General features: G+C 41.6%; 1 protein-coding gene across 4 annotated transcripts in view; it reads left to right on the forward strand.

Annotated features, from left to right (window-relative positions):
* The first annotated feature begins 1693 nt into the window (after window positions 1-1693).
* UBP1 (upstream binding protein 1) overlaps window positions 1694-25173 on the forward strand; it is a 63777-nt gene continuing 40297 nt past the window's right edge. Inside the window, exons 1-3 of one of the 4 annotated variants that reach the window (XM_057704457.1) lie at window positions 1694-1758; window positions 2156-2347; window positions 18690-18841. In XM_057704457.1, the coding sequence (XP_057560440.1) occupies window positions 2235-2347; window positions 18690-18841 (265 nt within the window). In that variant the 5' untranslated portion in view covers window positions 1694-1758; window positions 2156-2234. Of the gene's footprint in view, window positions 1759-1945; window positions 2348-6501; window positions 6582-18689; window positions 18842-25173 lie in introns of those variants that run through there. The other 3 variants (XM_057704458.1, XM_057704460.1, XM_057704459.1) reach the window with 3 other exon arrangements.

Below are 25173 nucleotides of genomic sequence, written 5' to 3' on the forward strand. Positions count from 1 at the left end.
TGCTCCAGGGCCTCACAAAATTCTGGACCTAAACGCTGTATTGGAATGAGAACTTTACAAGGGTCCGGGGAGGGGATGAGTGTATGCTGCATATGGAAAGAATGTAAAACATCTGTGGCCAGAGGGTGGATGCTGGCAGTTTTAAAACATGGGGCCCAAATTATTTAACTCTGCTCCCATCAAACTGATTCTGTGGCTGCTTGACTAACAGAATACAATACAGAATAAACATTCTGAATCAGTGTCTTGTCCCAGGCCTTAAGTGCTTAAAAAAAAAAAAAATCAATGACAGTTGTTAAAGATGGTAAGCAGACTGCATTCAGGACCTTGACTGGTTCAGGGACCACTGCAATTGGATTTGTAGTGGGGGAGACTGGTCTCAACCCCAAATACAGCATGGTAATTGGGAATGTAGAGCCAAGGAGCAGGGCGGCGGTCAGCGGATGAAAATGTACTCTGAGGAAACATCAAGGGCAAGGGGGTTTCTGGTTAAACCTACCTAACAGGATTCCTGTTGAAGGCAGGCCAGGGTGATCAGATATCACCTAGGTGATGGTGAACGCTGAGGAACCTGATCAGATACGGAATGAAGGAGTTCCTAAAATGGTTTAGTGGGGTTCTTGCTAAACCTACATTTTACAGATGGGATAGGTGAAGGTCAGAAGCCTGACTAAAGTTTGGTCAAGCAAAGAATCTTTGTCCTAAAAAAACCAGCAGCTTCTACTGCCTGTCTTTCGGGACACTAGCTTTTGGAACCCAGATGCCACGCTGTGGCATAAGTCAAGACCACACCGAAAGGCCACGTGCAGGCGTTCCTGCAGGCCTGGGCCTGGTCCTCAACCAGCATCAAGCAATAGACATGAGTATGGGAGCCCTCGACACGACTTCAGCTGCACTCATTGGAGAGACCGTGGACGGGAATCCCCAAAATCCAGTGAACCCCAGGAGCATGAACAATAACAATAGCATAATTGCCGTCTGTTCCTGCGCCCCAACCCCTCCTTTAGCTCGAGCTCTCCAAGCTACTCACTGCAAATAGCAGTTGAGGGAACTTTCCGGAGCCCTTTCTTGGGAGCGTTGATTGGCTTGCACTCACGTCAATCAAGCCTTTCTGTCCAATGGGCCTTTCAGCGCCCAGAGAGGGTGTGAGGCTATTGGCTAAGACTCACAACCGCTCTCTCTCCATCTGTAGTGTGGGCAAAACCCAGAAAGTACCCGCAAAGACCTCACGGGACCAAAGCACCTCCAGAAGTGGCGTTTAGGGCGGCTTCCTCCAGTGCGGTCCAATGAACTTTTTCTTTTGGCAGCAAATTCACTCCTCCAGCCCGCCCAAGAGGAAGAAGATTTTGATTGGTTGTTTAGCACACAGGGGCACAGAGACTCACGGGAGCCTCGACGAGGCACTCGCTATTATTGTTCAGATCGCCTGTCAATCAGGCCGCCTTTCTGGGTGGGCGGAAACGGGCGGCCCTTTGGCACCGCCTCTTCCTGGGCTGGTGTGCAGGGAGGCCGCCAGGTCTCTGTGTCTGGGAACCTGCCTTGTGGGCGGGGCTGCGCCGCACGGCCCTGCAGTTGCTTCACCGCCGAGCGTCGGGAGTGCCGCGGAGCGCGGGGCCGTGAGGGGCGGGCCCGGCCCGGGGCGAGCGCGGGGGCGGGGCCGCGGCCGGGGCGGGGCCGGAGGAGGCGGAAGCGGGGAGCGAGGTGGAGCCGGAGCTGCAGCGAAGCCCGCGTCCGGGCTGGCGGAGCGGCGTCGGCGGGGTTGGCCGGGGCGGCGGGGCGCTAGAGCCGGGGCGGGTGGGCCGAGGGCCGGGGGTCGAGGCCGGGGGTCGGGTGACGGGCGGGCTGAGCTCCCGCCCCCGCGCGGTCCCGGGGAGGATGCGGCCGGGGGCCTCGGGGCGGGGCGGGCGGCGGCGGTGGCGGCGGCGCTAGCGCTAGCGGCGCAGGGGGTGGGCGGCGGCGGCGGCATGAGGCGCGGGGCCGGCGCCCGCGGGAGGGAGGCGCTGCCGGCGGCCCGGCCGCTCCCGCTGCAGCTGCTCGCCGGGCTCGCAGTTCGCTGCCCGCGGGGCCCCGGCTGCCCTCGTCTCGGCCGCCGCCCGGGCCGCCGCTGGTGACCACTCGCCGCGCCGCCGGAGGCTTCACCCGCGCCCTCCCCCAGGACGCGCCCGCGGAGCTCCGGCCTCTTCGCCCCGCTCGCGGAGGCCGCGCTGCGCGCCGGGCGGCGGCGAGGCCGGAAGATGGCCTGGGTGCTCAAGATGGACGAGGTGATCGAGTCCGGGCTGGTGCACGACTTCGACGCCAGCCTCTCGGGCATCGGGCAGGAGCTGGGCGCCGGCGCCTACAGCATGAGGTACCGGTGCCCGGGCGCGGGCGGGCGGGCGGGCGGAAGCCTCTGACTCCTTGGGGAAGGCCTGCACGACCCTGGGCCTCTGCCCGCGCCGCGGAGCCCGGCGGGCCTCTGCCCACCGCTGGGGCGCGCGAGGAGGGCTGCCCTGCAGGCTTCGGCCCGGGGACCGCCCCTGAGGGCTGCATTTTTGCTCTAAAGTACGCCCCAGTGTTAGGATCGCTTGATTTGGGGGAAGGGGCTTCCTTGCCTTGCAAGTGATTTACAAGAGGTGGAATACAGTGTACAAAATGGTAGGGCTTGTGTTGGGAAAACACTCCAAGGTTTGGATATCAATTTCTATTCTGTTCTACATTGTAGTCTTTCCTGGTTGCAAATTTTAATCACTTGATATTCCAATAGTAATTATATCATAAGTGAAAGTAGCCACAGGGGAGGAAAGCACATTAACTTAGGTTTTTTAATTGTCTCAAAGTGAAGTTTTTCTTTGGGGGGACTACCCTCTGAGGCTGCTTCCTTTTGCAGAAGGCTTTAAGATGCACTGATTGCACCACAAACTAGAGTTTGTTTAGTCTGCTGTGTATACAAGCGGCCATTCATTTTGTTTAATTTTGAGAGGTTGAAACAGATCTGAGCTTAGTCTCTCGCCTTTATCCTGAAGAATACTGGGTTTTTTTCCTATTAGTTTGGCAGCTCCGTATTTTTATTTTTTAGCAGTTCTGTGGAAGTATAGATTACATACGGTACCTTCACCCGATTAAACTGTCAAATTCAGTGGTTTGGCAATTTTTCCTTAATGCGAATTAAATGAGATTTTGAGAATAGGTTCTTGAAAGTAATGCCTGATGTCTTTGACGTGCTGTCCAGTTTCCCAGTAGCTTTCATACCTCTCATTGCAGCTCTGGGGGAGCATAGGGAGCTTGAAAGTCCTGCAGAAGAATGACTTCTGGGTCAGAGCCGGCCTTGGATGGTAGGGGCTGCTCCCTGAAATAATTTGGCTTTTAAATCTTAAAGGGAAACTCTGAGCTGAAAAGTGGAGGTGTTTCTTAGGGTGTAGAAGCACATGGATGAAAGCCTCAGATCACGGTCTCTGACCCTGATTGTGTCTCTGCGGGTCTTCCTGAACTTGGCAGTTCCTCTCTGCAGCTGTGCAACTTGAGGGCTCTGGATGAGGTGGCTTACTTTCTAGAACAACTGTCTTAGTTGTTGAGGAAATTGAGCTACTGAAAGTCATAAGGTCACCCCAGTCGGCAGTACTAGTGGCGCTGATTCACCACTGAAAACGCGTAGTGGCTCGAGGGCCATGCTGCTCCTTGAGACCCTTGCAGTTAAGGCAGAAGAGGGCAGGTGAGGCAAATTGAGTGTTTCTTCTCAATTATAGTTAAATGAATGTTTGCTGTTGAGACCTTTGCTTATTGAGGGTTATTTTCAGCTTTTACGTTTTTTTCTCGAATTCTGTTTGTTTCAGTGATTCAGCCAACTAATGAACTTTTGTTTGTGGTCTAGAAGGAAAATCTTGGTATTAAACCTTTTCACTACCTTGTTCTTAAAGTTATGGCTGACATCTTTGTGATTCCGTGTCTTTTACAACACTCTCCATGAGGAAACTTTTTCCATTGATTGTTTTTGGTTCTTAGTTATATGGTATGTGTTATTTAATCTTAATTTTCAAGTATCTTTGAAGGCAAATACCATTTTTAAGGAGCTTATTCAGTTTTTTGTATTTAATTAGGTCCTCGAGAGGAGCCAGGAGAGTACTTGCCTCTTGCAAATTCAAGACTCTTTATTTGAAATTCAAATTAAGGAAAATTCCAAGATTGCCTTGCTCCTGAGAAGGTCTGAAGAAGGCTTTAGGCTGTTGCAGACCTCCTTTGATGGCCCTTGGGCTTCCACGCCCGGCCCTGGGGCTGGGGAGTGCGCAGCCTCTTTTCTCTGCTAGGGCAGTGGCCTCCTTTCCTCAGGCATCGGGGAGGCGGGATGCTCCCGAGCTCCAGGGAAGTAAGGCTCATGAATCTTGTCTGTTTCATTTGTTCTCTCAAATTCAAGAAATAAACTTGAGGCGCTAAATTTGAAATTATTGGAAAGGTGACTTCTTGATAAAAATTTGCTCTGGAGGCAGCTTTCCACTTTTCTTTCAAAGCGAAGTATGCTTGAGGGACTTCCCTGGAGGTGCAGTGGTTAAGACTCCATGCTTCCACTGCAGGGGGCGGGGATTAGATCCCTGGTCAGGGAACTAAGATCCCACATGCCCTGCGGTGTGGCCAAAAAAAAAGTGATGTATGCCTACCATATTTGCTTTTTGAATGGCTTAAACCAAGAGGTATTTCTAAGGACTTAGGAAATGATTTCTTCAGCTTTGAGGGAAGATAGCAAGAAAGAAACATGTGGTTTCTCTCAGTAGTCTGACAATTTAGAAATATGTTTGCATTAAACAACGTGGGCTGATAGTATTGGGATATGATGAGGCTAATTTCTGGTAAAAGCCTTGGCTTCCCTCTTTTTCTACTGCACTCTGGTTCTCATTGTGTGTGTTTGTTCTCCTGTATATACTGCTACCCCATTTGTGTGTGAGGAACAGGCTGCTGCAGATTCTGTTTGAAATGAGGCGGGTCATAAATGTTTTTTAAAATCTTAGTTACAGTGTCAGGAGTTTAGAGATGGTCGAAGAGACCTTAGAAAGCTAGTAGGCCCATCCTTTCCTTAAGTGAGTAAACCGATGTTCGTAGATGTTAAAGCGATTGTCAGTAGCACCACGATTCCAAGTGAGGACTGAGTTTCTCCTCACTGAATGAAGGCAGAAACCCATTGTAACTTGAAATCTGGGTCATTCATGTTTTGTGAAGTAAAAAGCAGATAACCAAAGGACTTGAAAAAGTAAAACTCATTAAAGCACTCCTAGGAGGGTCCTTTGGGCCACCTTGTAATTTTTTTTCCATCTTAAGTGTTCACCTGAAATATATAATCTATAGTAAGTTAATTTTCAGGATTTAGCGAGTAATTTGAAAAACAAAAGTAATGTGAATTCTTTATGTGTAAAAACTTTTTTGATATTAAATTATTACCTTACAAAGGGCATTGGTCTGAGCCCTCTTAAACGTCACTGTGGTATAAACCTGTTTTGAAACAAAAGGTAAACTACACATTCTTAAGTGAGAGGCACATTCATAGTTTACAAATAATTTGCTAAATCAAAACTGGTTTGGGGTGAAGACAGATTTCCTATATTGATTGAAATGTTAAAATGTGAGTTTAAAGACCCTTTGAGGTAAAGTGAAAATTTCAGCTTCAATCAGTGTTAAGTTAGTAAAAGATTGCTAAGTATATGGTTTATTATGTAGCTCTTAATAGCTGATAATTTTCCTTGGGTTTCATGCTAAAGCAGAATGTCCTTGAGTAAGTGACATTTCTTGGAAGTATAGAAAATTTTCAGGATCAGTGAAATTTGAACAATTTATTATGGTGGTACCTGAGACTACTTCCAGAATTGGCAGTAGTTTCTATGAAGTTTCTCACTTCAAATTTTAAAAACTTTTTATGGGTTTAATCTTGAAGGAATTTAATAAATTGTTGATAAAAAAAGATACTGACTTCAGAATATAGTGTCCACATTGGACACTATAATTAATAAGTAAACTATAATTAATCAAATTCATTAAATTAAATAAAATTTATTACCTTAAAGCAGGAATTGGCAAATCTTTTCTATAAAAGGCCAGATAGCAAATATTTAGGGCTTCCTAGGCCAGAGGGTCTCTGTCACTCTGTTTGGTTTGTTTACAACCCTTTAAAAAAATGTAAAAACCATTCTTAGGTCATGCTTGTACAAAAACAGGCCAGCTGGGTTTGGCCTTTGGACTGTAGCTTGCTGACCCCTGCTCTAAAGGATAGACTCTAATAATATACTTTGATTGCCTTGGAAAAACATTTGCTGAGTATTGAAACCTTATATTCAAAAAGTAATTTTTATGTAGACTAAGAACTCAGCTAATTTATGTACATCCTATTGTTTGTCCATAGATTTGTGTTCAATTTTTAAAATCAGGTGTCCCCTCCGTGCACTAAGGGTAAGATTCAGTACAGTTTATGTCCTTCAATCAAGGCTGTTTGAAACTTGGTAGTGTATTGATATGGTCTCATAAACTTGATATGTTTCATCACAGTGACATTTGTCAGTTTGCCAGGACAACTCGAACATTTACTTTTGGTGGAAATACCATCTGATGCTTCATCTTTTTTTGCTGTAAGTAAAAGAAGTTCTGTAATATTTGTTTTGCTTGCTTTGGGACATACCTGATAGATGGATGTGAAACTGTTCTGTGTTGAACCTTGGTAGTAGAGTCTTTTTGTTTTAAACTTTGTGAGTTTATGAGTTAGGAGTTTATGTTTGCGAGTTAAAAAGATAGTGTAGAGAGTTGACGTATACTTTTAACCCAGCTTCTCCTACTTCCATAACCAGAGTACAGTCTTCAAAACTGCCTTGGTACAGAACTACTACCTAAAGTGCAAAATTCATTTGGATTTCACAGGTTTTTTTCTCTTTTGTTCTTTTTCTAATCCAGGTTCCCATCTAGAATCCCATATTGCATTTATTTTTTATCTCCTTCAAAGACAATTCCTTAGTCTTTCCTTCTCTTTTATGACTCTGACACTTCTGCTGTGTAGTGGTCAGAACTGTTGTTTGTTTTTTTGTCTTGGGGGGGGCTTGGCTGCGTTGGGTCTTCGTTGCTGCATGCAGGCTTTCCCTAGTTGTGGCAAGCGGGGGCTTCCCGTTGCAGAGCATGGGCACTAGAGCGCAGGCTCAGTAGTTGTGGTGCACGGACTTAGTTGCTCTGGGATCTTCCCGGACCAGGGCTCGAACCCGTGTTTCCGGCATTGGCAGGCAGATTCTTAACCACTGCGCCACCAGGAAGTCCCACAACCCTTGTTTTTAAACACAAAAATTTTTTGGAAGCAAGGATAGAATACCTATGAGTACTGTTTAGCTTTTAAAGGATCTCTGTCATTTTAGCAGAATTTTTTTTTTAAAGGCTCATTTTTATTTTATTTTTTAATATTTTGGCCAACACTGTGAAGCATATAGGATCCTAGTTCTGCTACCAACAATCGAACCCGCACTCCCTACGTTGGAAGCGTGGAGTCTTAACCACTGGACCATCAGGGAAGTCCCAGCAGAATGATTTTAAGTAGAGTAGGACCACGGTTGGTGTCATTCAGTTACGGATTACTTTGTCTATCTGAATAGAATAGTATGCTGTGTCTTTTGTAGTCCGTTCATAATCAAAAACTTTTAAATTTTACTTATTTATTTGAAATAACAATTACAAACCATTATTTATTACCAAAATATATTTTATTAAAAAAACCTTTTCAAAAACAAAACACTTTGTGAGAAGAGCAGTATTGTCTACACTTGGAAATTTATTTAATGTCTGGCGTAGGAAAGCAGATCGATTCTCTTATCTGCTATCGGAATATATTGTCTTGGTTGACATATGTGAAGAAAATCCAGCCTCACATAGATAAGTGTTTGGAAAGCGTAGATGATTTAAATAGCCCTTTCAGATCATTTCGGATAGTTTTCTTTGATAATATACCAGCACTTGACAAGTGGTAGTTTATTAACGTTGCAGTGTGGCATCTGAAACTATTATCAATGTACTTTTTGTACTGTTACATTAGAATCAGCTGGTCTGTTTTGAGCTTTGATTGGGTCTCTTACCCTGTGTAATTTTGAGATATGCATGCATTGGTCATTTAGAAAATAATGATTTCTTGAGTTATGTAGGTCTTCTAATTGTTGACATTTTTCATTATGCAGTAGCAAAAAATCACATTCCTTAGTATCACCACCACCTCATCAGAGAAAGCACATGGTGGATGGTGCAGATTTTATCATTGGTAGCAAACTGTCACAGTTGTTTTCCTTGAAATGATAGGCTCGCTTTATTCATTTTTGAGGAAATTTCTGTCAAACATCCAGGTATGAGTAATCATAGTTTGTCAATTTTTAATTCAAGTAAAAATATTCTGTGAGAGAAGCTGTTAGATCAGCTCACAGATCACAGTTTCATAAAAAATTTTTCCTTGAGACAACCATTGCACTTAGATGTACAGCAGAAATACATTATACCTACCCAAGGACCAATATTTAATGAAGTTAATACTTTTTATACAGTGACTGCTAGTGTAGCTTGGTGCCACTGCCTTGATTCATGCCAAGGCACCTGCAGTGGTTTTTTGCTTTTGTTTTTTTTTTTTAATTTATTTAATTTTGGCTGCATTGGGTCTTTGTTGCTGCACACGGGCTTTGTCTAGTTGGGGCAAGCAGGCTCCTCTTTATTGTGGTGTATGGGCTTCTCATTGTGGTGGCTTCTCTTGTTGCATAGCACTGGCCCTAGAGCACTCAGGCTTCAGTAGTTGTGGCAAGTGGGCTCAGTAGTTGTGGTGCACGGGCTTAGTTGCTCCGCGGCTTGTGGGATCTTCCAGGACCAGGGATTGATGTCTCCTGCGTTGGCAGGCAGATTCTTAACCACTGCACCACCAGAGAAGTCCCAGCACCTGCAGTTTTAACCACCATCGGTTTTGTGCAAACGTCAACACTGTGGAAAAGGCAGATAATGGTTCAGTATTCTGAAAATAGGTCTGACTTCTGAACCCCTGAAAATCTCAGATTCCCCAGGATTCCACGGACCACACTTTGAGAACCTCTGGTCTAATGTGTGCATAGAATTTGGATACTTAAAATATTTTCTACTAAATCAAAAACAAACTAGAGTTCAGAGTGCTCCAGTGTCACTAAACAAAGGACAGAGCTGGGATTTGAAGCTCCAGAGTTGGGGTCTGACCTCCACTTCTTCCCACTGCACCCTTTGGCTGCCCACCAGTGAATAACTGAGAAGTCTTCTCAGGGTAGAAGATGATCTTTCTGGATAGGAGGAAAATCAGTTGGGAATGCTATATATATATATATATATTTTTTTTTTTTTCTTAGTCTTTTATCTTGTCTTTTTTTTTTTTCTTTTCTTCTCTCCAGGACCTTGCTGAATTTATTAGTTCTAATAATTTATAGGAGCTTAGATTTCCTAGTTGATATTTTTAAATAATGACAGATTTGTTTCTTCCTGTGTAATCTTTACATTTCATTTTCTTGCATTAGTGTGGGGGTAAGCAGCGTTGTTTAGAAGCACTAAGAACGTGAGCCTTTAGTCTTCTTACTGATTAGAGAATGCTTCCAAAGTTTCATAAGTAGGTTGTCTCTGTTTGTAGCTGAGATTGGTCCTCAATTTTCGTTCTTTTTCTTTTTTCTTCTTTTATTTCTGTCCTTTTAAAAAAACAGTAAGGCAGTATCAGCTTCACGTGAGCTGGATAGCTTTCTCTTTATGGGCCAAACATTTTTGTGTGAGACCGGACTTGTTTCTTTGAGGTTTTGTAAAGCTCACCTGGAATACACCTGGATTTGGTGATTATAATTTTTTTTTTGCATGAGTAGATGTTTGACTGCCTGTGTAATTTATTTAATGGACATAGGAAATTCACAATTTATCTGTCTTAGCCCGTTGTGGGAAATTTTTGTTGACTTTTTTTTTTTTACTGGTCTCTACCATGTTTGTGTTTACTCTGTTTCTTTCACTCCGTGTATTGCTTTTGTGTCTTTTCCTTCTTCTGTGACCTATTTCAGAGGTTTGTCAATATCTAGTATTTTTGTAAGAAATCAAATTTTGGTTTTGTTTTTCTTCTCTATTGCATTTTCTATTTTATTTTTGTGGTCTTCCTTCTTGTCTTGATTCGCTTATTTTCCACCTTCTTTAGTTAGATGCTTTCTCCTTGGATTTTGGTGTGTGTTTTCTAATAGATGCATTTATGGCTATATATTTAAGTCTCTCTCCCAAGCTTTGAAGGCGGCACCATAGTTTTTGTTCACTTCTTTTGTTGTCTTTATTTTCTAGTTGTAGTTTTTTTATATATTTGGGATACTAGCCTTTGATTATACATATATGTCACAGATACTTTTCTGCTCCTTGGCTTGCCTTTCCATTCTCTTTATGTTGGCTTTTGAACAGAAGTTCTTGATTTGGATATGGTCAGATTGACCAATCTTTTCTTTCTGTCTGTCTGTCTGTCTGTCTGTCTCTCTCTTTCTTTCTTTCTTGATTTATGCCCCATCAATTTTATTTATTTATTTTATTGGCTGCGTTCTGTCTTCGTTGCGGCACGCGGGAGCTTCATTGAGGCATGTGGGATCTTCCATTGTGGTTCACAGGCTTCTTTCTAGTTGTGATGTGTGGGTTTTCTCTTCTCTAGTTGTGGTGTGCAGATTCCAGGGTGCATGGGCGTTGTAGTTTGTGGCACACAGGTTCTCTAGTTGAGGTGCTCAAGCTCAGTAGTTGTGGTGTGTGGGCTTAGTTGCCCTGTGGCATGTGGAATCTTAGTTTCCTGACCAGGATGGAACCTGCTGCATCCCCTGCATAGGAAAGTGGATTCTTTACCACTGGACCACCCGGGAGGTCCCTGACCAACCTTTCCATTTATAGTTAGTCCTTGCCTCCTCTGAGGGCATAAATATATTCTTATAGTCTTTTCTGAAAATTTATTACTTTACATATTCCATCCAAGTTTGCAGTCTCTCTAGTCTTTTGTTTTTTGTTTTTCTTCTGTTTTTGGTTTAGTATGAGAGGAGGCCAATTAGTTGCAGTTATCCTTGTATGAATATGCAGTTTAGCTAATATCACTGAAAAGACTGTTTACTTCTCACCTCTTTATATACTGCTGTTGTTATAAATCCAGTGCCCATCAAGTTCTAAATGTGGTATTCTGTTTCCAGATTCTGGATTCTGTCCTTGTGTTCCTGGGGAATACCCAACTAGATCATGATTTGTCATTATACTCTTGGATTTGATTTGTTAATACTCAATGTAGGATTTTTGCATCTATATTTATGGCTTAAATGAGCTTTTCATTTTCTTTTTTAGTTTTGTTTGTACCTAGTTTTGATTTCAAAATTATATGTCTTCATAAAATGAAATTGGGAGTATTTCTTCTGCTTCTGTCCTGTTGAAGGGTTTGTGTAAGAGCTGCCATTGAAAGTTCAGTATAACTCACCTGTGAAAGTTTTCGGGGGGGGGGGGTACGATTTTTAACCACAGTATCAGTCTCTGTAGGATTATTATTTATTTATTTATTTATTTATTTATTTATTGGCTGTGTTGGGGCTTCGATGCTTGCACATGGGCTTTCTGCAGTTGCAGCAAGCAGGGGCTACTCTTCATTGAGTAGCTCAGGCTCCTCATTGTGGTGGCTTCTCTTGTTTGTGGAGCACGGGCTCTGGGCGCATGGGCTTCAGTAGTTGTGGCACACAGGCTCAATAGTTGTGGCTCACGGGCTCTAGGGCACAGGCTCAATAGTTGTGGTGCACGGGCTTAGTTGCTCCGTGGCATGTGGGATCTTCCCGGAGCGGGGATCGAACCCATGTCCCTTGCATTGGCAGGCGGATTCTCAACCACTGCACGGCCTAGGAAGTCCCTGTAGGGTTATTTTTTTAAAGCGTTTTATGTCTTAAGGAACGCTTTGGTGTTACTTTTCTAGGAAGTTGTTTATCTTATCCATATTTTCAAATACGTTGGCATGAAGTTGTTAGTAATGTTCTCATCTTGTTAGTTTTTGTATCGTTATATCTTTTGTACTCATACTTATTACTGCCTTCTCTTTTTGAGCAGTCTCTCCTAGACACGCATCTCCTCTTTTAGGGCACATTGGGCCAGTCCATTTGTGCACTTGATTCTTGTTTGTCAGGGCTAGAAGTTCCAGATTTTCAGGACACTCCTTTCCTTAGCCCTCAGGTAGCGTGGTGCTCTGTACCTGCTCCGTTCTGCAGCCAGCTACCCTTTCTTACCAGTTCCTCATATCCTTCCTTTGCCCTCTGGAATACTCTGCATCAGAAAAATCCCCTAAGTGGTCAATGTTATGGATCAAATTGTGTCCCCTCAAAAACATATCTAAGTCCTAACTCTTCTGCCCCAATACCTCAGAGTGTGACCTTATTTGGAAATAAGGACTTTACAGTGGTATCAAGTTAAAGTGAGGTCATCAGGGTGGGCACTAATTGAATTACGACAGGGGTCCGTATGAAAAGGGGAAATCTGGACACAAAGACACACACACACACAGAGGGAAGACTAAAGATACAGGGAGAAGCTGGCTGTGGGCCTGGAGTGCTGCACCTACAAGCCAGGAACCGCCAGATCGCCACCAAACATCAGGCGTTGCAAGAGAGGCCTTCTCTCCCAGTCCTCAGAAGGAACCAACTCTGCCAACACCTGCACTTTGGACTTCCGGCTCCCTGAACTGCGAGACAGGAAACCTCTGCTTTTTTAAGCCTCCAGTTTTTGGTGCTTTGTTATTACAGCCCTAGGAAACTAGGATAGCCAACTTCGTCTCTTAATGGTGTCTTCCCTTTCTTACTCTTGTGGAAACCTGGCTCTCTGAGGACATGTTTTCCCTGAAGCCTTCTCAGGTGCTGGTGGCTTATTTTCACAGTCCTGCCACTGCAGCAGGAGGCGGGGGAGGGACCTTTCTGACTTCTCATGGCCACTTGGAAGCTATTCTCCCTTCCTCCTTCCTTTAAAGGCTCCCAGCTTTGAATTTCATGCCACTGGATGTTGCCAGGTACCCAATTATTGCAGTCATCTACTGACTTCTGGGTCATTTCTCATTTTAGAAATTCTAGATCCTGGCTCATTGTAGCAGTGAACACTACTACTGTCTTAATTCTTGGTGATTTCAGAAGATATTTAAATGGGACTTCCAGTAGCCTGATACTTCTGTTTCTTGATTATCTTTCTTACAATGACATGATCTCAGCTACTCCATCCTGTGGTCATTCATTAGACCTTGAAATTACCAACATGCAAAGCCACCTGTACTCTCAAATTCAGAGTTCACTTGCCACCTTCTGACCTCCACTTGCTCCCTCATTACCCTCCTGCTACCATTCCTGGGTCCATTGAGATCTACAGCCACCGATGCTGCTCCCAGTTCACTGCCCCTCACCCGCTTGAACTCCTGTTTTCTTCCCCAGCCCGTTTGTTTCCCTGGTCAATCGTAATTACTTCCCTGCATATACCCTTGTCTCTTTTGTCCCCTCTTGTTCTATTCCCCTCTCCTCTTTTTTATTTTAATAAAACTGTAGCCCTGGTTAAATCCTGTTCTTCATCTCTTTACTTAGGTAGCTTAGGGAAGCACTGATTGGGCCTCACTGGAAGTGCTCAACCTTAGCTCTCAAGTGCATCCCTTTGCTGCTCGGTGGTCTCACCTCCATGCCCTTGGCCAGTCCCTCTCCAGTCCAGTCCCTCTCCAGCTCTCCTTAAGGATGGGGTGGCTCCATCTCAGACCCACAGCACTTCCTCCCAGGGCCTACTTCCAGTTGATTTCCACACTTGGTACTTTACTGAGAAAATTGAACTTCCATTTGACTGTACTGGCTTGTATGTTTGTCTTGATGTATTTTGATGTGGTTTTTAAAATTATTTCTATTGCTTTTGTTATTTGGGGTTCTTGAATCAGTGAATTAGTATATTTCATCAGTTCTGGAATTTGCTTAGCCTCAAATATTGCCTCTGCCCCATTCTTTCCTCTTCTGAGACTTCTATGTAAAATCTTCTCACTTTGTCTTTTCTTTCTTAACATCTCTTCTGCATTTTCTATCATTTTGCTCTTCATGCTGCCTTCCAGATAACTTCTTTTTACTTATATTCTAATTTCCTTATATATTCTTCATTTCTGTGTGAGCTGTTATTAAATGTGAATTCTTAATTTTAACAATTTTATTTTCCAGTTCTCAAAGTTCTGTTTATTCCTTTGCAGGTTTACTGCCCCTTGAAATTTCCTGTTCCTTGCAGATCTTTTCAGGCATATTTTTTATTTCTTTATGTCTTTAAGAGTAATCTTAATTTTATCATACGGGTCCAGTAATTCTGGCATCTTGAAGTCTTTGGTGGGTATTGGTCTATGTCCAATCAGGGAAATAGAGAACACTGAGATGTTTCAAGCACAGAAGGATTTAGCGAAGTATTTGATTGTGAAGGTGCTAGAAGGGTTCAGGAAGGACGGCTGGCTGTAGGAGGCAAGGCTGCTGCTGCGCTGAGCTTTCCTGCAGCTGCAGTTTCCTGCCTTTGCTCTTTCCCACTCCCTTTTAATTTCCCATCAGTGCTTCTTCCCTTTGGAGCAACCTAGCAAGATTCCAGCTGGCAAGAAGTCTTGTATATGTAATTTTCAGGCCTCTGACCCTCTGTAACAGAGGCAGAAAAGAATTGAATACCAACAGACAGAATCTGGAACTGGGTATATGCCATCTGTTGTTTTTGCTGTTGGTTCTTGCTCCTAGAGTCGTGTTTGTCTTTGTGTGCCTGGTTATTTTTGGATACTGGCATTTCAGAATTACTTGAAATAATTTGAAGCCTTGAGTCCCTACGAGGCCTACCTGTCTGGGATATGAGATGACAAAATCAGTTGAATACCAGAATTTACTTATGGGTCAGCCTCATAGAAATTATGATCTTAAATTATCTGGAGACCTGGTTTTTCATTTTAGTAATAATTTTTGGGGTGGTCTTAGTTGTGGCAAGTGGGATCTTTGTTGAGGCATGAGGGGTCTTATGTTGTGGTGCACGGGCTTCTCTCTAGTTGTGACATGTGGGTTTTCTCTTCTCTGGTTGTGTGTGGGCTCTGTAGTTTGTGGCACACAGTCTCCCTAGCTGAGGTGCAGGCTCAGTAGTTGTGACATGTGGGCTTAGTTGCCCTGCAGTATGTGGGATCTTAGTTCCCTGATCAGGAATTGAGCCTGGGTGCCCTGTACTGCAAGGCGGATTCTTTACCACTGGACCACCAGAGAAGCCTCTGATTTTAATAATGATTGATTATCAGTGCTACAGTTCATTCATCATTTTAGCAGATGTTGAGCTCCTTCTTTGTGCTAGATGCTGGATTTAGTCAGTGAAGAGAAACCAATTTGGGGAGTAGTTATATACTTAATGGGGGATACAAACTTAAGTCTTGTATACTGTTGGAAAGTGAAACACTTTGTGGATAGAGCAGGAAAGAGGAACTGGAAGTACCGATGGGAGGATTCTAGTTGTTACTGGAAGGGTGACATTTGAATGAAATGAGCCAGTAGGACATCAGCAGAAGATTAGGGCCAGTGCAAAGGCCCTGGAAAAGGTGGGAAAGGAGGCTGGCGTGGCTGAGGCAGAGGGACTGAGGGTGGGTAGGTGAAAAGGGAAGAGGAGCAGATTGAGTAGGGCCTTGTTAGACCTTTTAGGGACCCTGGTTTCGGAAGTGAGCTGATAGGGAGAGTTCAGAGGAATGAAATGATCTGACTTCTGTTTGAAGAGGCTCGCTCTGGCTGCTGTGTTGGTTGGAATGCATTTTCTTTCTAATTAAGTAAAAAATTAATTGGTATTTCATTAATAAGTGATCTCTACGTGTTTATATGTTAAGTTTATTCAAGAGTCTTTTAGCACCTACCATGAGCATAGTAGGCTGTAACCAAGTGGATAAAGTAGTGGTTGCCTTCTAGGATCTGAAGAAAATAAAATTTTATTTACTGTGTGTGACATTTTACTTATAAACAGCCATTCTTCTGCAATCTGATGTCTTATTTTGATGATCTGTATGTAATAAACCCAAGCAGTTAGCATTAAGATGCTTAAAATTATTCTCCATGTCACTTTTTAAAAATTTATTTATTTATTTATTTGTTTATTTATTTGGCTGTGTTGGGTCTTCATTGCTGCACACAGGCTTTCTCTAGTTGCAGTGAGCAGGGGCTACTTTTCATTGCAGTGCGCAGGCTTCTCATTGCAGTGGCTTCTCTTGTTGCAGAGCACAGGCTTTAGGCATGCAGGCTTCAGTAATTGTAGCATGTAGGCTCCGTAGTTGTGGTTTGCAGGCTCTAGAGCGCAGGCTCAGTAGTTGTGGCACACGGGCTTAGTTGCTCCGAAGCATGTGGGACTTCCCTAACTAGGGATTGAACCTGTGTTCCCTGCATTGGCAGGTGGATTCTTAACCACTGTGCCACCAGGGAAGTCCCTCCATGTCACTTTTTAGTATAATTAACTAATACATCTGAGTTACAACTCTAATCTCATTTTTTATTTCTTTCTCACCAAGAAAACTACTTTTTTTTTTGGCTGTGCCATGTGGCTTGTGGAATTTTAGTTCCCTGACCAGGGATTGAACCCAGGCCCTCAGCAGTGAGAGCATGGAGTCCTAACCACTGGACTGCCAGGGAATTCTCTCACCAAGAGAACTTTAAAAGCTTACATATATATAACATAGAATATGTGTGTGTGTGTGTGTGTGTGTTTGTGTGTTTTCGTCTACCATGGAGCCATTTTGACTGCTATGGTTGTTTTTAGTAAAGAGAGCTGCTCTGAGTCTTAAAGTACCATTTGTAAGTTTCCTGAAAAGTTTTTATATCTGCTTCGAGGTTTTTATACCTGTCCTAGAGGAGGGCTGGGGACCATTGCTGACTACATGTTCCTCAGTTATACTTTTGACTTAGGAGTGTTTTGACAATTCCTAGGTATAAATAAAGGAGAAGGAGAATTAATGGGTAATTTTGTCCCTGACTAATCAGTCTGCTGCTTTAATAGAAATGTATGTGGGAGGAGGGAGTACAGGGTTTCCCTTTCATTTCATTTATTTCCACATTTGGTTTTTAAATTGAATTTAATTAAAATGGGCTAGCCAGATATGAGTCAGCTAACAGCTTGTAAGAAGAAATAAGCAATTCAGACAAGCCTTTGCTGTTCTTGTTGTTATAGTAACATATATTATAGTTATTCATTTGTATATTTTGGTGTTTTACCTTTTGTTGAGCAATGGACATAGAAAAATTATCAAGATATAAATGTACAGCTCAGTGAATTATCTAAAAAAAAAAAACTCACCCTTCATACATGAATGGTGGGAATGTAAAATGGCACAGTCACTTCGGAAAACAGTTTGACAGTTTCTCAGAAAGGTAAAGAGTTACCATATGACCCAGCAAGTCTACTTCTAGATGTATACCGAAGGGAATTGAGCGTGTCTGCACAAAAACATATGCAGAGGTTCGCAGCAGCATTATTCAGAATAACCAAAAAGATGGAAAAAAGCCAAAGGTCCAGATTGTGGTCTGTTCCTACAGTGGAATATCATTTGGCCATCAAAAGAAATGAAGTACTGATGCATGTTATAACATGCGTGGACCTTGAAAACATACTTAAAGAAGCTGGTCACAAAAGGCCGCATGATTCTTTTTGCATTAAATATCCAGAATAGGCAAGTCCCTAGAGACAAGCAGATCAGTGGTTGCCAGGGCAGGGGGTAGGGGTGAGGGATAGGGAGTGGCTGCTAAGGGTACGAGATTTCTTTCTGAGGTGTTGAAAATGTTCTGAAATTAGATAGCAGTGAAGACTGTACAACTCTTGAATATACTAAAAACCCGCCAAATTATACACTTTAAATGGTGAATTTTATGGTATGTAAATTATATCTCATCTGTTTTTTGTTTTTAAGGCAAACCAAACACATCCATGTGTGTTTAACTACCCAAGTTAACAGAATATAGATAGTAGCCCAGAATCCCCCTCCCCATCAATGCCCCAAGTTATTCTTGGGGAGAAAAAATAGCAGCTGTTTCTACTGCTACTGTTTGCTTCTCAGAAGAAGCCATTGTTTTAGACTAAGTATGAAGCTTTATGCTGTCACCACTTGGCTAGGCCTAGCAGGGAACTCTTTGTAAAGTACCATTTAATCAAATGCTTCTTTGTGATTTCGTGGTGCCAGTGTGACCTACCTTTCAAGACAGGTGGCTGTGTCCTCTTGCTTGTTTTTTTTGATAGAAATGAGTTTAAAGTTTTTAAAAAATTTTTTGACGTAACTTTTTTTTTTAACAGTTCCACGGGTGTTATTAGCCTGATCTCTTTATCAGTAGTTTGGACTTTATTAATTATTAAATACCTCTTTATTAATTATTAAATACCTTAAATATTTTAAATATTTCTTATTTTAATACCCTGCCTAATCATAGGCACCCCCCCCCACTCACACTAGAGGTATGGGTTATTAAAACTATATTTGGGGGGAGCCAGATTAGCATTAATAGTTCTTTTATTCTGCATATCATTTTTTTTCATTTTATTTATTTATTTATTATATTTTTTGGAGGTACACCAAGTTCAATCATCTGTTTTTATTGCATATCATTTCTGATCTTAAATTTCAAAAGAAAGTACCCCTAGATATTTTTATATGTTTTTAAATGTTTTAAACCCAGAGTAAGGTCAGTGTTGATTATTTTGCTTTTCAGCGATGTCTTGGCATTGCCCATTTTCAAGCAGGAAGATTCCAGCCTTCCATTGGATGATGAAACCAAACACCCACCTTTCCAGTATGTGATGTGTGCAGCAACATCACCAGCCGTGAAGCTGCATGATGAAACTCTCACGTACTTGAACCAAGGTTGGTACAGCTGCGTCACACTTTGATGTAAGAGTTTACAAAAATCTGAAGTAGTGTTTTGCCATCGCAGCCTAGATTAATGGTAATAATTGAAAATTAGATACTTTTTCTCAAATTTTACAACTTTAGTTAACAAAAATTATAGGAATTTTAGTGTGAGACAGCAAAGCAGTAGTTTGTGGAAACTTATTTGCATGAGGAGGGTCTGTGGAACAAGATTTATTACCGGGTTTTTTAAGACAAATCCAAAGGAGGAGCAGGTAGGAAAGGATGTCAGTTATTTTTAGGAACATGGTTTCAGTGTGGAACTTGAGAATGAATCAGAAGTCCAGCTAGCAAGGAACCTGGTCTTAGGAACGAAGCAGGTTTGTGCTGAGAATAGACTGTACCAAGGTGGAGTCTGTGGCTAAAATAAACCGTGTCAAATCTTGTGTGCACCTAATGAGAATACTATGTTTTGGTGATATGAAAGTGCAAGCAGGCAGAATGGAAAATACAGATATGGGGGTAGGCTATACCATTGGAAAGAGTAAAGGATGTTTTTTGAGGTATTCTCAGCAATTTGGGCACTGGGCAATGTGACTTACCAATGTAAACAAAAAGTACTTAGTTATGTAGGAATTCATTTGTTGGAGACCTATACTGAAAGCATGTTGGACTCTTATTTTTAAAGAGAATTGAACATTTTTATTGTTATAAAAATAGTACATACTTTGTAGAAAAATTGGGAAATATGTCAAGGGATAAAGCAGAAAATGGACTTCAGTTGCATCCCCCCCAAGAGAACCAGTTAACATCCTAGGTGTGTTTCCTTGTGTGTATATCTATTTTATTTCAACAAAATGGAAATTAGCATCTATACTTAAGAGTATATTGTAATTATTTTCTGTCATTAAATAGAATAATTCCTCAAACTTTTGGAAAGAGCTATAGATTTTAGACTGGTTACTGGTGATTATTCTGCAATGTGAAAGAATAGCTTCTCACTTTTCATTTGACATATAAATTTAGAATTTATGAGGTTTTACTTCAGGTAATTCTAATCTGTAGCCCATGGCAATACTGTAATTTTGGTGTTAATATTTTAGGATTTGTTCGGGTAGGCATTCAATTATTTGAGACTTAAGATTCTTTCAAGTATGAAACTTAAGAGATTATGTGGTAATCTCTTTTAGACATAAAAATATCAGAAGAAACAGAGTAGAGGCAAGGATATACACTGTAGCTTTATTTCTAATGACAAAAAAGGGAAATAACTGGAATTTCTCTTACTTAGGGAATAGTTGAATAAGTTACATGCATACTGTGGGGCTGAATGAGCATGTGCACATACACCTGTTTAGAGAACATGGGGAACCCTCTTGCCCTGTTGGTGGGAATGTAAATTGATACAGCCACAATGGAGAACAGTATGGAAGTTCCTTAAAAAACTAAAAATAGAACTACCATATGACCTAGCAGTCCCACTACTGAGCATATACCCAGAGAGAACCATAATTCAGAAAGATAAATGCACCCCAGTTTTCATTGCAGCACTGTATACAATAGCCAGGTCATGGAAGCAACCTAAGTGCCCATCAAGAGACGAATGGATAAAGAAGATGTGGTACATATATACAATGGAATATTAGCCATAAAAAGGAACAAAATTGGGTCATTTGTAGAGACATGGATGGATGTAGAGACTGTCATACAAAGTGAAATAATTCAGAAAGAGAAAAACAAATATCGTATATTAACGCATATATGCAGGAAATGGTACAAATGAACCTATTTCCAGGGCAGGAATAGAGACACAGATGTAGAGAACAAACACATGGACACCAAGGAGGGGAAAGCCAGGTGTGGGGGGTTGGGGTGGGATGAATTGGGAGATTGGGATTGCCATATATACATTAATATGTATAAAATAGATGACTAATAAAAAAATCAAATTGTTACACTTTAAATATATGCAGTTTATTATATGTCAATTATATCTCAATAAAATTCTTAAAAAAAAAAAGAATGTTGGATGTGTCTGTCTATTAGCCTGGGGGAATATCCATAACTTATTGCTATTATTATTAAACTGGGTAGAGACATCTCACCTTGATAAAAGTTGCAGTCCCCCATCTATAGTGATAACGTATTAGACCTACGTTCACTGTACGACTGCTTGAAGCAGTGTACTAAATACTACGCGCATGTTGTCTCACTCCCCACAATAGCCTGAGGAGAAGTTATATTGATCCCTTACAGATTTTAGAGACTGAAGCTTAGAGCAGTTGATAAACTTGCTCAATGTCAGCTTGGTCAAGCTTCAATTTAAAAAAATAATTGTTGAAGTATCTACAGTAGTGTGCCCAAGTCTTTTTTTTTACCCCCACACTGCGCAGCATGTGGGATCTTAGTTTCCTCACCAGGAATCTAACCTGGAGTGGAAGCGAGGACCCTTAACCACTGGACCGCCAGGGGCCTTTTAAGAAAAAAAAGTGAAAAAGTGAACTGCATACGTAGGCCGAATTTTTGAGAACATGTATTTGAATAGTCATTTAAAATGCATTTGAGGACTTCCTTGTTGCGCAGTGGTTAAGAATCTGCCTGCCAGTGCAGGGGACACAGGTTCGATCCCTGGTCCAGGAAGATCCTACATGCCGCGGAGCAACTAAGCCCATGTGCCACAACTACTGAGCCTGTGCTCTAGAGCCCACGAGCCACAACTACTGAAGCCCTTGTGCCACAGCTACTGAAGCCTGCACGCCTAGAGCCCGTGCTCTGCAACAAGAGAAGCCACCACAATAAGAAGCAACGCAATGAAGAGTAGCCACCGTTTGCCACAACCAGAGAAAGCCTGCCTGCAACAACAAAGACCCAACATAGCCAAAAAATAAACTAACTAATTTTAAAAAAATGCATTTGAGTAACCATAAAGAAATTCTACTTTTATGCACCTTTTAAAAAGAAATTTTAGTACTTTAAACTTATATGAATATCAGTTCTTTCACAGGCTTCTCTCCGAGTATTTATCTCCTAGGATTATACTTTGTCAAAGGTTCTGAACCCAAGATTTTATGTGAATCCCCTAAGTTGTTTTCAAATTTTTAATGAATATATTTTTCTAAAGAGAGGATCGATAGCTTTTCCTAGATTCAGGCGAGGTTTGAATCTGATTGAGATGTTGCTTGAGTGTCTTTCACCCCACCTCTTTTATTTATTTATTTTAAAAATATTTATTTATTTATTTTTGGCTGCATTGGGTCTTCATTGCTGCACACAGGCTTTCTCTAGTTGTGGTGAGCAGGGGCTACTCTTCGTTGAAGTGTGCGGGCTTTTCGTTGTGGTGGCTTCTCTTGTTGCAGAGCACAGGCTCTAGGCGTGTGGGCTTCAGTAGTTGTGGCAGTCGGGCTCAGTCGTGGCACTCGGGCTCAGTCGTGGCACTCGGGCTCAGTAGTTGTGGCACATGGGCTCTTAGAGTGCAGGCTCAGTAGTTGTGGTGCACAGGTTTAGTTGCTCCAAGGCACGTGAGATCTTCCCAGCCCAGGGGTTGAACCCGTGTTCCCTGCATTGGCAGGTGGATTCTTAACCACTGCACCACCAGGGAAGTCCCTCCCATAGATTTTATATGGCTGTGTTTTCATTGTCATTTTTCTCAAGGTATTTTTTTTTCAATTAATTTATTTATTCATTATTTTATTGGCTGTGTTGGGTCTTTTTGTGCTGTGCGTGGACTTTCTTCTTAGTTGTGGTGAGTGGGGGCTACTCTTCGTTGTGGTTCGGGCTCCTCATTGCCGTGGCTTCTCTTGTTGCACAGCACAGGCTCTAGGCGTGTGGGCTTCAGTAGTTGCAGCACATGGACTCAATAGTTGTGGCTCACGGGCTCTAAAGCACAGGCTCAATAGTTGTGGTGCATGGGCTTAGTTGTTCCGTGGCATGTGGGATCTTCCTGGAGCAGGGATCAAACCCGTGTCCCCTGCATTGGCAGGTGGATTCTCAACCACTGTGCCACCTAGGAAGCCCTCAAGTTATTTTTTAATTTCCTCTTTGATATCCTTGTTGACCCATTGTTTTTTTAGTAGCATGTTGTTTAGTCTCCATGTAATCCTTTTTTTCCCTCATTTCTTTTCCTGTGGTTGATTTCTAGTTTCATGCTTTTGTTCTCAGAAAAGATGCTTGAAATAATTTCTGTACTCTTAAATTTGTTGAGGCTTGTTTTGTACCCTAGTTTGTGGTCAGTCCTAGAGAATGTTCCATGTGCACTTGAAAAAGAATGTGTATTCTGGCTTTTTTGGATGTAATGTCCTGAAAATATCAATTAAGTCCAACTTTTCTGTTGTGTCATTTAGGACCTCTGTTTCCTTACTGATTTTCTGTCTGGATGGTCTGTCCATCAATGTCAGTGGGGTGTTAAAGACTCCTACTATTATTGTATTACCATCAATTTCTCCCTTTATGTCCATTAGTACTTATTCTGTGTATTTGGGTGCTCCTATATTAGGTGTGTATATGTTGACAAGTGTAAAACCCTCTTCTTGTATTGATCCTTTTATCATTATATAGTGTCCTTCTTTATCTTTCTCTATAGCCTTCATTTTAAAGTCTGTTTTGTCTGATAGGAGTTTTGCTACTCCTGCTTTCTTGTCATTTCCGTTTGCGTGAAATATCTTTTTCCACCTCCTCATTTTCGATATATGTGTCCTTTGTCCTAAGTTGGGTCTCCTGTAGGCAGCTTACTATAGGCTTGCTCGTCTCTCATTTTGTTGATTTTTTTTTTTTTTGGCCATGCCATCCATGCAGCTTGTGGTATCTTAGTTCCTGATTAGGGACTGAACCTGGGCCCTCAACAGTGAGAGCATGGTGTCCTAACCACTGGACCACCAGGGAATTCTCTAGGCTCTTATTTTTTTATTCAGTCTGCCACTCTGTCTTTTGATTGGAACATTCAGTCCATTGACATTTAATTAGTGATACATATGTATTTATTGCCATTTTAAACCTGGTTTTCCAGTTGTCTTTGTTTTTTCTTTGTTCCTTTTCCTTTTTGTGATTTGATGATTTCCTTTTATTTTGTGCTTGTGTTCTTTTTGGTTTTTGTGAATCTATTGTATGTATTTGATTTGTGGTTGCCGTTTTTCAAGTGTTTTCACCCTTTCCTATATCTGCTTGCTTTAGACTGATAGCCATATAGGGTCAAACACATTCTATTAAAAAAAAAATCTGCATTTTCTTATTCTCCACATTTTGTGATTTTGATGTCCTTTTTTACATCTTTATGTTTATCCTTTTGCCGTTCTGTGTGTTTATCATCACTTTCACATATAGGTTTTTCTTTTTAATCTGTATACTGGCTACTTTAAGTGATTTACTCTCCAGTTGTGATTTCCTCCTTCCTAAATCTTCTTGCTTCTTTTCTGTTTAGAGAAGGTTTTTCAATATTGCTTTTAGTATGGGTTCAGTATTGTTATATCCTTTTAGTTACTGCTTATCTGAGAAATTCTTTATTTCTCCTATTCTAAATGATCTTGCTGAGTAGAATATAATAGATTGCAGATTTTTCCCTTTCAAGACTTTGAATATATTTTGCCACTCCCTTCTGGCCTACAGTGTTTCTGTAGAGAAATCAGTTGATAGCCTTATGGGGGTTCCCTTGTAATTAACTCTTTGTTTTCCTCTTGCTGCCTTTAGATTCCTCTTTTTATCTTTTACTTTTGTCATTTTTATTATAGTAGGTCTGTTTGGGTTCATCTTGTTTGGGACTCTCTGTGCTTCCCGTACTTGGATGTCTGTTTCCAGTCCCCTTTTCTTCAAATACAGATACATTTTCAGTCCTCTTTTCTCTTTCTTCTCCTTCTGGAATTCCTATTATGCATAGGTTGGCATGCTTTATATTATCCCATAGGTCTCTTATATAGCTTTCCTTTTTTTTTTTTAATTTGGCTGCTGTTTTGATTGGGTTATGTCCATTATTCTATCTTCCAGGTCACTTACTTGTTCTGTATTATTCATTCTGCAATTCATTTCCTTCAGCTCAGCTTTTGTCTCAGTAAATGAATTTTCTGATTTTTTTTTTGCTCCTCCTTATAGTTTCTAGTTCTTCTTTACACTGCATTTTATCTGCATTTCTGTCAATAGCCTTTCTTAATTCCTTCAGTATTTTCATTACCTCCTTTTTGAACTTGGTGTCTGTTAGACTGAAGAGGTCTGTTTATAGTTTGTTCTTTCAGGGGAAATTCTCTTGGTCTTTTAACTGGAAGTGGTTCCTCTGCTTCTTCATTTTACTTACATTTCTCTTAACTCTGTGAGTTTAGGAGAAACAGTTATCTACCTAGTCTTGGAGGACTGTTTATATGTGG

The sequence above is a fragment of the Hippopotamus amphibius genome, chromosome 13 (assembly GCF_030028045.1).
Source record: "Hippopotamus amphibius kiboko isolate mHipAmp2 chromosome 13, mHipAmp2.hap2, whole genome shotgun sequence".
NCBI lineage: Eukaryota > Metazoa > Chordata > Mammalia > Artiodactyla > Hippopotamidae > Hippopotamus > Hippopotamus amphibius.